The sequence below is a fragment of the Bos mutus genome, chromosome 12 (genome assembly GCF_027580195.1).
Source record: "Bos mutus isolate GX-2022 chromosome 12, NWIPB_WYAK_1.1, whole genome shotgun sequence".
NCBI lineage: Eukaryota > Metazoa > Chordata > Mammalia > Artiodactyla > Bovidae > Bos > Bos mutus.
Window position 1 is genome coordinate 18,825,797 of NC_091628.1, and position 15,512 is coordinate 18,841,308.

The 15,512-nt window shown below is 39.2% G+C and overlaps 1 protein-coding gene across 3 annotated transcripts in view; it reads left to right on the forward strand.

The window, feature by feature from the left end:
• Positions 1 to 15,512, forward strand: part of CDADC1 (cytidine and dCMP deaminase domain containing 1) — a 31,192-nt gene that overhangs the window by 9,988 nt on the left and 5,692 nt on the right. For all 3 annotated transcript variants that reach the window (XR_011466287.1, XM_005904513.2, XM_070380333.1), the window contains 5 exons: positions 1,948 to 2,517; positions 6,540 to 6,589; positions 9,484 to 9,653; positions 11,284 to 11,473; positions 13,958 to 14,018. Coding sequence is in view for 2 of the 3 variants with exons in the window: in XM_005904513.2 (XP_005904575.1) it covers positions 1,948 to 2,517; positions 6,540 to 6,589; positions 9,484 to 9,653; positions 11,284 to 11,473; positions 13,958 to 14,018 (1,041 nt within the window). In the remaining variant the exon portion in view is untranslated. The remainder of the gene's footprint in view (positions 1 to 1,947; positions 2,518 to 6,539; positions 6,590 to 9,483; positions 9,654 to 11,283; positions 11,474 to 13,957; positions 14,019 to 15,512) is intronic.

The window sequence follows — 15,512 nt, forward strand, 5'->3', positions numbered from 1 at the left end:
TCCAGTGACTACTCTACCCCTTGGAAGGAGGAGCACAAAGAATTAATGTATAGCTATCTATACACACTGGGCTCCTCTCTAATCTTTGTGTTTATGATTCTGTTTTGCACCTAGGTATGTATCCAGACCATTTACCTATTTAAAAAATGGTGCATCTTTTACATGGGCTTCCCAAGTGGCTAGTGGTAAGGAATCTGCCTGCCAGTGCAGGAGAGTAAAGATCAGATTGGTGGTAAGGGGAGTTCCCTTGAGCTATAGGCACTTCCAGAAGAAGTGGTCACATGCTAGAGCCTCCTTCAAAGGAGGCCTTCACAGTTACCTTCCAGCCCAAGCCACAGTAAGAGTCTGTAGTAGCAAGGAGTAGATAGAAATGTGCATTTGTTCAACTCAGATGTTTATTATTTTGAATATAGAAAACCTGTGGGCCATCTGGCTATTCACCTCTGGGCACAATGATAAAAAAATAAATGCCTTTTCTAATGGAAATTATATGAGACATGAGCAAAGGGGTTTCTTTGTTTTAAATACTAATTAATTGATGAACGTTTATGTGTTTCTGTATCTGGCATCTTGTTGTTCAGTTCCAAACACAAATTTAAAACTGTTTTCATGTTTGTTATTCAGTTTTGCTTTCTCTTTTGTAAATTTACTTTCTCTCTTGTCAATTCACATGTGCTCTCAAGAATTTCGATCTCTGTATGTTAAAGATGGGACTCCTTGGTGGCTCAGTGGTAAAGAATCCACCTGTAGTACTGCTGGGTTTGATCCTGCTTCTGGGTTTGATGCGGGTCAGAAAGATCCCCCTGGAAGAGGGCATGGCAACCCCCTCCAGTATTCTTGCCTGGAGAATCCCATGGACAGAGGAGCCTGGCGGGCTACAGCCCATCAGATCGCAAAGTGTCAGACACGACTGAGCCACTAAGCACAGCAGCCCATGTTAAAATGACTAACTATTCCTCTGCTACGTTGACTGAACAATGTTCCTTCTAGTTTGTTGTTTTGTCTTTAATTTTGTATTCGTAAAAGCAGTTCACACTTCTTCCTCTCCCCCTGCTTCCCTGCTCCCGTCACGTTATAAATTCTTTGTGGATGTTTTGGATAACTGTATATTTTATTATGAGGAGGACTGTCATGTGTTAAACTGTTCCCCTGTTTTGGCCATTTAGATTTTTTCTATTTTTACGGTTTTAAACAATGCTGCACTAAACATATACGTACATGAATTTTTATTTTTTGTCTTTACTTCAAATATTTTCTTAGACGAGCTTCCCAGAGAAAGAGTTTAAAGTACCAGTACATTTTTCATGCATGGATGAATTGTTTATTTTAGGTTCAAAACTCTAGTCAATATCAGTTATGCTGCACTATTTCTGGAAGCAGCCATTTCATTACTTGGAGGACTCTGGTACATCTTCCTAGCTCTGGGCTTTGGGACCACACTTAGCAAAACCATTGATTGCATAGATGCTTCCCACGGGCTTTGTTGTCAGCAAACATTTCCTATAAAGGGCCACATAGTGAGTATTTTAGGCTTTGCAGGCTGTATCATATTCATACAGCTATTCAGCTCTCAGCTAATCCATTGTAGTACAGAAACAATGAGAATATGTCAGTGATTAGGTATGTCTGTGTTCCCACTAATCTTTATGGGCACTGAAAATTGAATTTTATATAATTTTCATTGTGTTACAAGTACTTTTTTTTCTCAACTATTTAAAAACTGTGAAAGCCATTCTTGACCCGCAAGCTGTACAAAAGTAGGCAACGGGACAGATTTGGCCTGTGGCCATAGTTTGCCAACACTCAGGCTATATTACTGGTGATTTGGTAGTAGACATTTATTACACTGGGACCTCAGGATCAACTGCAATGATATGATGGATTTATCAAGAAAACCCTTAATTTCGGCAGGCATCTGCTAACTAACTTTCATATTTTTTATTTCAGCTGGAGTTAATCGAATTTCATATTGGCCTGCTGACCCAGAAATAAGTTTGCTCACTGAGGCTTCTGGTTTCGAAGACGCAAAGTTAGATGCCAAAGCAGTGGAAAGACTGAAGTCAAACAGTCGGGCCCACGTGTGTGTCTTACTTCAGCCTTTGGTCTGTTACATGGTGCAGTTTGTAGAAGAGACCTCTTACAAATGTGACTTTATTCAAAAAATTTCCAAAACATTGCCAGACACTAACTTTGATTTTTATTCTGAATGTAAACAAGAGAGAATAAAAGAATATGAAATGATATTTTTGGTTTCCAATGAAGAAATGCATAAGCAAATACTGATGACTATAGGTTTGGAGAACTTGTGTGAGAATCCGTACTTTAGCAATCTAAGGCAGAACATGAAAGACCTTGTCCTTCTTCTGGCCGCAGTAGCTTCCAGCGTGCCCAACTTTAAACACTACGGATTTTATTGTGGCAACACCGAACACAGTAATGAAATTCACAATCAAAGTTTGCCACAAGAAATTGCAAGGCACTGCATGATTCAGGCCAGGTTACTGGCATATCGAACTGGTGAGTTACACGCTTAGTTCCTAAATCGGGGTTGATGGGGTCGTATTTGTGTCAGACATAAAGTGGTGTTCATTTCACTTCTCGTAGCGTTTATTGACTCTTAGATACTAAAGTGTTGCTGCTCATACCAATATAGAGAAGTTAATGAGACCCTTGAGTAGACAACTCTTTCTTAGAGCAGTTTTAGGATTTCTTGTGGCCTATATTGGATGCTGCATTTATAAATCAGGATCTAATTCAGCCCTTTCTGCTGCTTGCTTTTATCATTTCCCAGTTGAATGAGCCCTCCACTAGAGAAAGGACAAAAAGAGAGAGAGAGAACCAGAATTATTCCTCTTTTTTTAACTACTCAATATTCTATATCTATTCAATATTTAGTAAAAACTTAGAAAAATCTTTAAAATATGAATTTCAAATAACCAGTAGAATCGAAGAAAATTTGGCAGATTCTTCCAATTTCTGATATGTTTTCAAACAGCAAGGGGAGAAATCAAACATTTTTAACTTTATTAAGTTGTACATGAGTATGTATGTGAAGAAGGAAAATATTACTTGGGAATTTTACCTTACCATGATAAAGGGTGGTATCTATATTTCCAGTTACAGAATAGTGTTTTTACATCTTACCAGACATAACATTTTTGAAAGTAGAATGATGATCACTTTTTAAAATGCGACTTTGGAATAGGGAAAAGAAAATTCCGGCAGAAGGAGCAGCAGAGGAATGCCTGGTGAGTGGGCTATAGTAGGAATTTTAAAATTTATTCCAAGAAGAGAAGGAGGATAGAGAAAATCTTCAGAAAAAGTCCATACAGATGCACTGGTCTGCAGTACATGCTCAACAGAGACCACGGGTTGAAGTAATTTCAGTAAAATGGAGGTTTGCAAAAGGCAGCTTGTCAGGGTCACCATAGAAACTTAAAGTGAAAGTTTAGTCACAGTCGTGTCCGACTCTTTGCGACCCCATAGACTGTAGCCCACCAGGCTCCTCTGCCCATGGGATTTTCCAGGCAAGAATACTAGAGTGGGTTGCCATTTCCTTCTCCAGAGGATCTTCCTGACTCAGGGGTTGAAGCCAGGTCTCCCACATTGTAGGCAGATGCTTTACCATCTGAGCCACCAGGGAAGTTCTCAGTACAAATGCTCAAATTCTAACCCAGACACTCTAAGCCTGGTCCCTGTGGGTGTGTCCTAGGCCTGTGAATTTTTAAAATTCTGCAAGGGATTCCAACATTCAACAGGGTTAATCATCACCTTAAAAGAATTTGATTCTGCTACAGGCACAAACTGTATGATGCCAAACAACTGAAGGGCATCTAATCTTAACTATCTGGTTTAAGTGTGAGTTTTGATTTCTTTTTATGTCCTGTTTTCCGTTAGACTAGGTGTTTTCCAAAGCTGACAATCATGCCTTCCTCCTGAACCACACAATGTTGATGATGAAAGTAGGGTGACATAGCCAAGAAGGCTTAACTGTTTCAAATCATAACTCAGCGGTTCTCAACTTTCAGTTGAGGCGATGCACATGAGAAGTCTACGTTCCCAACTCTGCTGCCTCCCTTGGAGAGGTTAATTCAGGGAGTTTCCATGGGAGTCAGGAGTCTGCTTTTTGAACAAGCATCCAATGGTTCTGATGCAGTTGGTCTGTGGACCACACTTGGACAAACCCTGATGTGACCACAGTATTGGGAGTGAAAATAACCACACTTGTGTTCCAGAATAATAGCATAGAGTCCTCTGACTTTCGGTGATCAAAGGGTCCGAGGAGTTTGGCTCAGTGATTACAAGTTGACCTTTCCTTCAAGGGTATACAGAGAAAACCCTGTGAATGAGCAGATCCTGGGTAGCAATTTATAGACATGAAAGAATTTTTACATAAAAATTACAGATGTGAAAAGATTTTTGAGAAATTACCTCATCTGTCATCCAACCTTGAGGGCTGGGTGAAACCTACTCCATTGTATATGGATGAAATTTTATTCCGATTTCAAAAGACATGTAGTAAAGTATATTCTCTTGGTGAAACTAACCTTAGCTAAACAGTGGAGCTTAGTTTAAAAATCATGTTTTGGGAGGCTTCCCTAGTGGCTCAGTGGAAAGAACCTGCCTGCCAATGCAGGAGACACGACTTCAATCCCTGATCCAGGAAATCCACATGCCTTGGGACAACTAAGCCCATATGCTACAACTATTGAACCTGTGCTGTAGAGCCCGGGAGCTGCAGCTGCTGAGCCCGTGTGCCCCAGCTGCTGAAGCCTGGGCGGCCAAGAGGAGAGCCCATGCTCTGCAACGAGAAGCCACCTCAGTGAGAAGCTCTCGCACAGCAGCTAGAGAATAGCCCCCGCTCACCGCAGTTAGAGAAAAGCTTGGACAGCAACAAAGACCCAGCACAGCCATAAATAAAATTCTAAAAAAAAAAGAAGAAAAAAATTTTTTTAATCACATTTTTTCCCCCTCTTGACAAGATTTAGTCTGTCCTTAGACTGAAACAGAAAAGGTGGCTCCTGGACTAAAAAATAATAATATGAAGAATGCTTAGTGTCAGTGGTAGGAAAAGTAGACTTGATATGAAGAATTTCTGCCCCCCCCACCCAGCAAATAGATATTCTTATTTCATTAAAATCATATTACTCTGTTTTTTTCATTCAGCAAACCCTTTTTGAGCTTTTACCATATGTTACTCACTGCCCTGAGCTCTCTAGATAAAGTTAATATTTTTAACTTTTAAAATTAAAAACTTGGGATTTGAAGAATTTCTATGAGTTTTTCATTTTTTGTTCCAGATTTATGCATGTATTAAGTACAGTTTTACTTAGAGGTTTTCATTTTTAGCTTCTGCAACTTGCCTTAGAAATGAGCATAAAGCCATAATTATGTTCTTTTCTCACCATGTTATATTCTGAAGATCTTGGAAGGCACAAGACTTTGTTTATCCCCAAATCCCTTTGCTGACAGTCTCCACCTCTAAATTGCATTCCTGCCACCCTGTTCCTCGGCATCACACTCCTTTCCTTTATAGCCCAGCACACTGCCTTTGCTTTTAGACTCTTGTTACCACCTTCCTCCCACACCAGACATGAGCTTCATGAGTGTAGGGACTCAGGTATGCAGGGAACGGAAGTCCTGGTTACGAAATTCTTCATGTCAGAGGAAGGCAAGCAGGTTGGGTGAAGAGACCTAAATCTTAATCACTTACTTTGAACATGTAGAATTTCTATTTTGGTTTTGTATTTTCTGTTTAAGGTTAATAGTTTAAAGAAATACAGCTTTGCTTGTTGCAGAGTAATTCAATTGGTTCTGCAGGGAAATTTTAATCTAATATTTATAACTTCTACCACTTGATTTAGAAACGAGCATCACGTCAACAACTTGGCATTCTTCTCCCCACATGGTAAACTCTGAAGGTCAGGGAAAGGACATCATTTTGTGTAAATTAAAATTCCTTTCATGTACCTACCAGCAATATATATATATATGTGAAGGCCCATAAGGGTATATGTTTATGAGTTTGAACTTTTTTCATAGTAAGAACACATCCATGAAATGTGTTTTCCTTGATAGAGTACAAAAAATACTAGGAGAAGACAGATTTGATTGTTGTGAATGGTTTATTACACCAAATCCATTAGTTCAGGAACTTCTGTCTTACTTTCATCATCTATTAGAAATAGGTATTTAAAACCTGACTTGGTGGAGATTGAGTAAAGTTACCCTAAAGTCTGGTTACAGCTTTGAAGTCACCCGAGTGTGGGCACTGCTACTGCAGTGATCTCTGCACACACATCGTCTATGACTGGGTTGGCAGTGACACTGTCTTTAATTAGTTCATCCCTAGCTCCCATAGTCTATGCTTGACAGTATTCTCATACTTTTCCATAATTAGTGAGGTTGTCAAGGATTGCTGCTACATTTATGAAGTGTATTTCAATAAATACATGTTTATTATTTTTGGAAAAACAAATCTATTTCTGAAACTAACAGATCATTGATTTTCACTGAGTCACATGCCATGTATCTTTCAGAGGATCATAAAACAGGAGTCGGGGCAGTCATCTGGGCGGAAGGAAAATCTGTAAGTGTGAAATTAATTCTGTATAATCATTTAAACTTGATTTTGTTTAACATATTTTGATCTTAAGTGTATGAAATTTTGTTGACCCATGGGGATTAATATTTATTAGGGTATTTATTTATTAAGTTCTAAAAACATTTGCGCTTTCTTTCAGCAGTTTTCTAGATAGATACATTCATTTAATAAACCTTCATTCAACTTCCACAGGACAGGGTAGACTCTGTGCCCCCGTGAACAGTGGGGAGTTACAGGCCACATATCCCACCCTTCATGGCCTTACAGTCTAGTGATGGAGACGGAGGTGAAAAGGAGACGGGCATATAGCTGTAATCATAACATGACGCCGTGAGAGCATAGAGGAGGCCTCTTACTCTGCTTGGACAAATAAGTAACGCATTCTTGGAGGAGGTCGGCTGCTATTAGTCTTGAATAATGAGGAGGAGTTCATCAGCACAGCAAGTTAGTGGGACTCGGAGGGCAACACGCAGAGGTAGTGCGTAGGAATATGGGGAAATGCAAGTGATTTGGCACATTGGAGTCCAGAGTCCTATGTCTAGTAGAATAGCAAAAACATTAGGCTGCACTGTGAAGAACTTCATATACCATGGAGAGTTTAGACTTTATCTTTTAGACAGTGGGGATGCCCTAGCATCGCACTAACCAGCAGAAATAAAAAGCAAGCCACATACATGATTTAAAAGTTCTTAGGAGCCACATTAAAAAAAGTAAGGAACAGGTGAATTAATTTTAGGAATATACTTAATCACCTGTTGAGAAATATTACCATTTCAGCATGTAACCAATATAAAAATATTGGTTAATATTTTTAATAAAATATTTTGCATTTGAGAGGAGTATTGAGTCTTTATAATTCTGTGCGTGTTTTATACTTATTTGTTGTTGTTTAGTCACTTCGGTTGGAGAAGGCAGTGGCACCCCACTCCCATACTCTTGCCTGGAAAATCCCATGGACAGAGGAGCCTGGTAGGCTGCAGTCCATGGGGTCGCTAAGAGTCGGACACGACTGAGCGACTTACTTTTCACTTTTCACTTTCATGCATTGGAGAAGGAAATGGCAGCCCACTCCAGTGTTCTAGCCTGGAGAATCCCAGGGACGGGGGCGCCTGGTGGGCTGCTGTCTCTGGGGTCACACAGAGTCGGACACGACTGCCGCGACTTAGCAGCAGCAGCAGTAGCAGTCACTTTCAGTCGTGTCAGGCTCTTCTGTGACCCCATTGACCGTGGCCCCCAGGCCCCTCTGTCCCTGAGTCTCCCAGGCAGGAACCCTGGAGTGAGTTGCTGTTTCCTTCTCCGGGGCATCTTCTGGCCGCTCTCAGTTTGCACTGACCACGTGTGCCCAATGGCCACTGTATTGGACAGTGCAGTCTAAGAACATCTTAAGTGGGAAAATGATCAGATTTGCATTTTAAAAATAAAGTGGGGCTAGACAGGAAGTAGGGAGATTAAGAAAAAAGATGATGAGGACTTGAAATTATGGGGATGTGTTGAGAAGGAATGGAGCTAGGAGACAGTAAATATGATACTGTTGATACTATCATATGAGTAATTATAATATTAATATATTGAAATTTAGTGAGGTTTATAGCATTTTCCAAACTATTATGAACAGGTTTGGTTTATTAAATATTTTACTCTTAGAGTTGATAAAGCATTCATATTAACACCTAATATGCCACTGACCAGGATAAAGAAAAATGCCACTTAATGTAGGAAGTTCTATTATTTATACACACACACACACACATATATACACACACACATATATACACAATAGAGGCTCAGTAAACATAAAGATGAAAGGAAAATACATTATAGATTTTCCAACTATATATATAATAGCACATTTTTAACCCCAAACAGAAATTGTTCAAAATATTTTTGGAATTTCTGATTTGCTAACAACTAGCACAGCACAGAGCATATAATAACTTAACAATAATTTATAATAATATAGAGTACCTGCTCTGTATGGACCACTATAATAGGTATGCTTTAAGGGCCAGAAAGACGGTATAAAACATGGTTTCTGTTCTCTAGGGTCTTATAACCAATCAGGGAGGGATGTCTGAGTCAAGTGAAACAGTTTGTGAATTAAGCTGGTATTTCACTAACTGCTAAAATGAAGGACTGTCTTGATATTATATACTAGAGATGATCAGCCTGCTTGAAATTTAACTTTGACAAGATCACCCTGCTGAAGGAAAATCCAATACTATATTTTTCTGATGGCTCAGTTTATCACTGTTGTTCATTGTTGAGTCACTAAGTCGTGTCCGACTCTTTGCAACCCCACAGACTATAGCACTCCAGGCTTCCCTGCCCTTCCCTGTCTCCCAGAGTTTGCTCAAACCCACGTCCATCAAGTCAGTGATGCCACCCAGCCATCTCATCCTCTGTCGTCCCCTTCTCCTGCCCTCAACTCTTCCCAGCATCAGGGTCTTTTCAAATGAATCGGCTCTTTGCATCATGTGGCCACAGTATTGGCACTTCAGCTTCAGTCCTTCCAATGAATATTCAAGATTGATTTCCTGTAGGATTGACTGGTTTGAGCTCCTTGCTGTCCACGGGACTCTCGAGAGTCTTCTCCAGCACCACAGTTTGAAAGCATCAGTTCTTCAGCACTCAGCCTTCTTTATGGTCCAACTCTCACATCCGTACATGACTACTGGAAAATCCATAGCTTTGACTATATGGACCTTTGTCAGCTAGGTCTCTGCTTTTTAATACGCTGTCTAGGTTTGCCATAACTTTATTGTGTATTATGGAAAAGTGAATCCATTCTACAAAGTGTGATGCTAGGCTTTAAAGATACAATGTAAGATGCCTTTTCAGAATGTTGAACACAGCTTTGTTGGTTTGCTCACTTTCCATAGAGAAGTTGTGATGGCACAGGCGCCATGTACTTCATAGGATGCGGTTATAACGCTTTTCCTGTTGGATCCGAGTATGCTGACTTTCCGCACATGGATGACAAACAGAAAGACAGAGAAATAAGGAAATTCAGATACATCGTACATGCTGAACAGAATGCCTTAACATTTAGGTATGAAATCCGTTTGCCTGTATTTTGTATAAAATGTAGCAAGGGTTAGTTGAAATTAGCTTTCATTTTGCTGTAATTTATTGCCTTTTTAAAAATTCCAAGAAATATTCTTTTCAGAAGTATACCTCTGGTTGTACTTGGTTTTTGCTACATGACAGAGGCCATTGTCAGGGATCCTCCAGGCCTTCAGAGCAAATCTTTTTTCCTTTCTTCCTTCTCTCTCCAGGATAAAACGGCTTCAAGTGTGTCCTTAGGGTCTTGCATATTTCTGCATTATAAGATCACCTTTGTTTTCTAAATTCTGAGCATATATTTATGAATATATAGATTTTATTATGAACCAAATTGCTTTAACATAGTTTTTGTTAGAGCTTATCGCTGGCATTACCTCCTTCTAATGTTAATTTAGATAATTTCCACAAATATTCCTCAGCATTTACCGTTTAGTGGGTGCTCTTGGGAGATTCAAATCTGTATGAGTCATGGTTTCTGTCCTGAGGAGTTTATAGTCCAGTGTGGGATATAAGACTGTACTCAACCTAACATGGTCAGTTGTGTGGGAAGGGCCAACACAAAGTGGGTGGAAATTCAGGGGCTGCAATAAATGGAGAGGGAGTGTGAGGGAAAACCTTTATGGAGAAACTGGCATTTGAGCTGAGCTTTAAAGCTTTGGTAGGATGTGGCAATTGAAGATGCTTACTTGAAGGGAAACCATTCCTGCCTGAGGCATAGCAGTGGGCTAGAAGACAGGAAATGCTCGAGTGTTTAGCAACATAGATGTTCCGGTTAGGCTGGACCGCGGGCCAGCGTGGGACTGACAAGGGAGACTTGGAGTTTAGTCTTCCTTTGGAAGTAGTGGACAAATGGAAAGACACTGACAGAGCTACAGTAATGATTACTTAGGTTGCAGGTGTACGGTTTGAACAGGCTAGATGCATACCATTCTGCTTCCCTGGTCCAGGGGAAGAGAATGAGACTCTAAACTGAGGACATGGATGCGGAAGGCTGGTTGGGGAGCATACAAACGAGAGCTTTGTAAACCACAGAACCTGGAAGTACAACTCGTCTATCCTAGGTCCTAAACTACCCCGGCGTGCAAAATTTCACTACACAGGTTTTTTTCCCTTGAACTCTTCATTACAGATTTACTTGCTTCATTTTGTCAAATCCAAGTGTTTGTTAAATTACCCTACGTGAGGTAAAAGCAGTAAGGGAACTATAACTCAAAACAGAACTCTAACATTAATCCATTTAGTAAGCATTTATTAAATATCTCTCAGGCACCAGATGAGAGATAGACCTTCGGGCTACCACGATGACTTAATGTCTCATCACATGTGGCACATTCTCAGGCAAGGCGTTAGTTCTGGCCCGTAATTCTGGCTTTATAAAGAGTTTCCTACTTAGAAAGCATTATTCCCTCTGTTTTCATTTCCTTTGTTGTCTAAATACTGAAAATCTTGGCATTGACTAATTCAGCAAGAATAAGGCTTGATCATTATTGTGTATAATGTTGTAAATCTATTTCCAAAACAGCTCAATTTTAATGTTCAAAGATTTTTCTAAAACATAACTTACCCTTTTAGAAACTACCTTCCTAATTTTTTCATATGTATGTATATTTTTGTAGGTGTCAAGAAATAAAGCCAGAAGAAAGAAGTATGATTTTTGTGACCAAGTGCCCTTGTGATGAATGTGTACCTTTAATTAAAGGTGCAGGCATAAAACAAATCTATGCAGGGGATGTAGATGTTGGAAAAAAGAAGGCAGACATCTCTTACATGAGATTTGGGGAACTTGAAGGTGTCAGCAAATTTACAGTAAGTAGATACACATTTTTTTCAAATATACTTTGTATTATGTTGATAGCTGTTGTTTAGTCGCTAAGTCATGTCCGACTGTTTTGTGACCCCATGGGCTGTAGCCCACCAGGCTCCTCTGTCCATGGGATTTTCTAGGCAAGAATACTGGAGTAGGTTGTCATTTCCTCCTCCAGGGAATCTTCTCGACCAAGGGATCGAACCCGTGTCTCCTGCATTGGCAGGCAAACTCTTTACCACTGAGCCACCTGGGAAGCCCATGTTGTTAAGTTACTCTGCTGCATATTTTAAATTAGTGATTCTTGCCCTTTTAAAGAGTTTCAACAAAATATTATCATTGAGTTTATTTTTATGTGCAAGCACTTGCCTAGTCACAGATGTTCAGCTTGGGATCTGCCTTATGAATATATATCTCTAAAGAGAGAATTTTACCTTGACCTTGTGCTGTACTGTGCCAGGCTCTTCTGTCCATGGGGATTCTCCAGGCAAGAATACTAGAGTGGGTTGCCATGCCCTCCTCCAGGAGATCTTCCCAATCCAGGGATCCAACCCAAGTCTCACATTGCAGGTGGATTCTTTACCAGCTGAGCTACCAGGGAAGAACTTGACCTTACAGACCTTGAATTAGTTGGTTCTATAGTGCCATCTGGTGGCTAACAAAAGAAAGTACCTGACCCACCTCTTCCTGCAGCCTTTTTTAAAAATTCAGTAGTTCAGTTCAGTCGCTCAGTTGTGTCTGACTCTTTGCGACGCTGTGGACTGCAGCACGCCAGGCCTCCCTATCCATCACCAACTCCCAGAGTTTACTCAAACTCATGTCCATTGAGCCAGTGATGCCATCCAACCATCTCATCCTCTGTCGTCCGTCCCCTTCTCCCACCTTCAGTCTTTCCCATCATCAAGGTCTTTTCAAATGAGTCAGTTCTTCGCATCAGGTAGCCAAAGTATTGGAGTTTCAGCTTTAGTATCAGTCCTTCCAATGAATATTCAGGACTGATTTCCTTTAGGATGGACTGGTTGGATCTCCTTGCAGTCCAAGGGACTCTCAAGAGTCTTCTCCAACACCACAGTTCAAAAGCATCAATTCTTTGGCACTCAGCTTTCTTTATAGTCCAACTCTCACATCTGTACATGACTACTGGAAAAACCATAGCCTTGTCTAGATGGACCTTTGTTGAGAAAGTAATGTCTCTGCTTTTTAATATGCTGTCTAGATTGATCATAACTTTTCTTCCAAGGAGTAAGTGTCTTTTAGTTTCATGGCTGTAGTCACCATCTACAGTGATTTTGGAGCCCCCCAAAATAAAGTCTGCCACTGTTTCCACTGTTTCCCCATCTACTTGCCATGAAGTGATGGGGCCAGATGCCATGATCTTAGTTTTCTGAATGTTGAGCTTTAAGCCAACTTAAATTCAGTAGTAGATAGAGGTGAACATAGTTTAAGATTACACAAAAGAAGGGGGCACATACACACGTGCGCGCGCACACACATACACATGCATTTCTCATGAGAAAAATCAGGAAAAAATTAGAAGCGATTTGAGCGACTTCACTTTCACTTTTCACTTTCACGCATTGGAGAAGGAAATGGCAACCCACTCCAGTGTTCTTGCCTGGAGAATCCCAGGGACAGGGGAGCCTGGTGGGCTGCCGTCTATGGGGTCTCACAGAGTCGGACACGACTGAAGTGACTTAGCCTAGCCTAGTATTTGATATTTCCAAAGAACTGCTGAGGTGGTAATTGTTTTGTGGAAAACTCAGAACTTTAATTCCTCATGGTTATTTTTAACTACTCTGGTTCCTAAAAACCTTTCTCTTTTTAGAAATAATCTCAAGCATGCAGAAAAGTTACAAAAATACTACGAAGAATTTTTTTCCAGAAACACTTGAGAGTTAAGTTGTTGCCATGATGCCAAGTCACTCTTAAATACTTTCTTGTGTATTTCCTGAAATAGTAGATTATCCTACATAACCACAATACAACCACAGAACTCAGGAAATTTTCATTGATATGTTGCTACCATTTAATCCACAGAGTTCAGTCAGGGTCTACCAGTTGTCCCAATAAAGTTCTTTATAGCAAAAGGATCCTGTCCAGAATTATGTGTTACTTTTTAATGATAATTCTGGCACTTAATATAACTTTTATATGCTATAGTTTGCAGTAAGTACAAAAGATATAATAGTACTGTTTATAGATTTCAACTTGACTTTTCTGTTTGTGTCCAGAGTGCCTGGAATATATAAAGCACCTAAGAAATACTCACTAAACCATATATATAAGATTCTCTAAGAATATTGATCCTTTATCCAGCAGTCATATCATTCAGGGTCGTCCAGAGTTGTTATTAGGGCTTGGGTGGTGTGACACACTAACTTTTCTTACTGTTTTAAGCTGTTTTGATATTTGAAAGCACAATGCTGAAATGCTACTTATTAAAACCTTCTTAAACATATACATAAAATGTTTGTGTCCTTTTATAGTGGCAACTGAATCCATCAAGACCTGGTGTTCTTGAGCAAAATGAGCCTGAAAGCAGAGAGAGTAAGTATCTACAAGTCCTTTATTGAGGTTGACTTTGTTGCTAAGAAAAGAAAAATAGTGACTTATAATGATCAGGTGTTGGAAATTGCTGTGGTTGGAGGTGGAGCATATTCTTTTTGCAGATTAGATTTTTGCCATTCAGTTTGTGCACAAACACTTGTGTATCGACTATATGCTAGATGTCATGGGAAGTGCTGATGAATGAGTAGTCGTATGGACTCTGCAGTTTAATACAAATAATCATGCAAAAATTGAATTTATAAATTAAATTTATATGAGACTATAGGCAACAGTGCTCTTCTATACCAAAACAAAAGCCTTTTGGGCAGTTAGAAAGAAAAAATACATCTAATTAATACAGATGGAACCAGGGCCAAATTATGAGGCTATGTACATTCTTGTTAGAGTAAAGCCACATTAGCTCAGATTGGCCAGAGAATGGAAATATCCTGGTTATTTTAATAATCTAATTAAGAGTCATCACAGTTACCATAAATGAATTACTAGTCTTCAGAGTTTTACTGTTTATATATTAACACATATTTTTAATGCAATATAGTCTTTAGGAGACCTTGCAATTCTTCATGCATATTATTTTGAATATTAATTATTACTGTACAATATTATTTTAAAATATTAGTTATCTTTCTGTTTGGATTCAAGGTAAGTAGAAATTCAATATAATAAGTAAAATTTTCTTGATAATAACAATGATTTGATTACTCTGAAAAATCAGTAAATATAAAAGTCTTTATGAAAATAATGTCTATGTGAATATCCTGATTTTCTGTGTTCTAACTTAGCTTTATTTTATTCAAGTAGTGAAATTTTAATTTGCAGTCAGGAAAAAAAGTACATATCCACTCCATCTTTCTTTTTAAAAATTTATCAGGGGGAAAAAAGTGGTTAAAGATAAAAGGAAATGAAAAAATACGGATCTGATTAAAGAATATGTATTCAATAATAGTGTTCGAGGGGGGTGAGTTAATAATTCCCTGTTGTTAGGGAGAAGACACAAAAAAGCATTAAACATAAAAAATGAATTCATTTATCTGTGTTAAAATAAAGAACATCTGTTTGTCAAAAGATAGCATTAAAAGAGTACAAAGGCAAGCCATGAAAGAGGAGATTTTTGCCACTTACAATCAAGAGTCTTGTAGCCAGGATTCCCTGTCCCTAGATCACTAAGGAAGGGGAGACGTGCTGTCGGGGGGTGTCCTGAGATGAGGAGGGGTCGTGGTGGTGAGGGGGTGAGAGGAGAGCTTTCATTTTGCTGGGAGTGCTTTATTTCTTGACCTGGGTGATGGTTAAATGTGTTTGCTTTATGACTGTCCACTGAACTGCAGGTTTGTGTTCTGTATGTATTTTTTAACAAATACATATTTGTTAAAAAAATTTGTTAATATATAATGTATTTTTGTGTGTATTTTTATATCAGTAAATAATATCCTTATCTGTTTTTCAATTTTATAAGAGCTTGATTGAGGTATAATC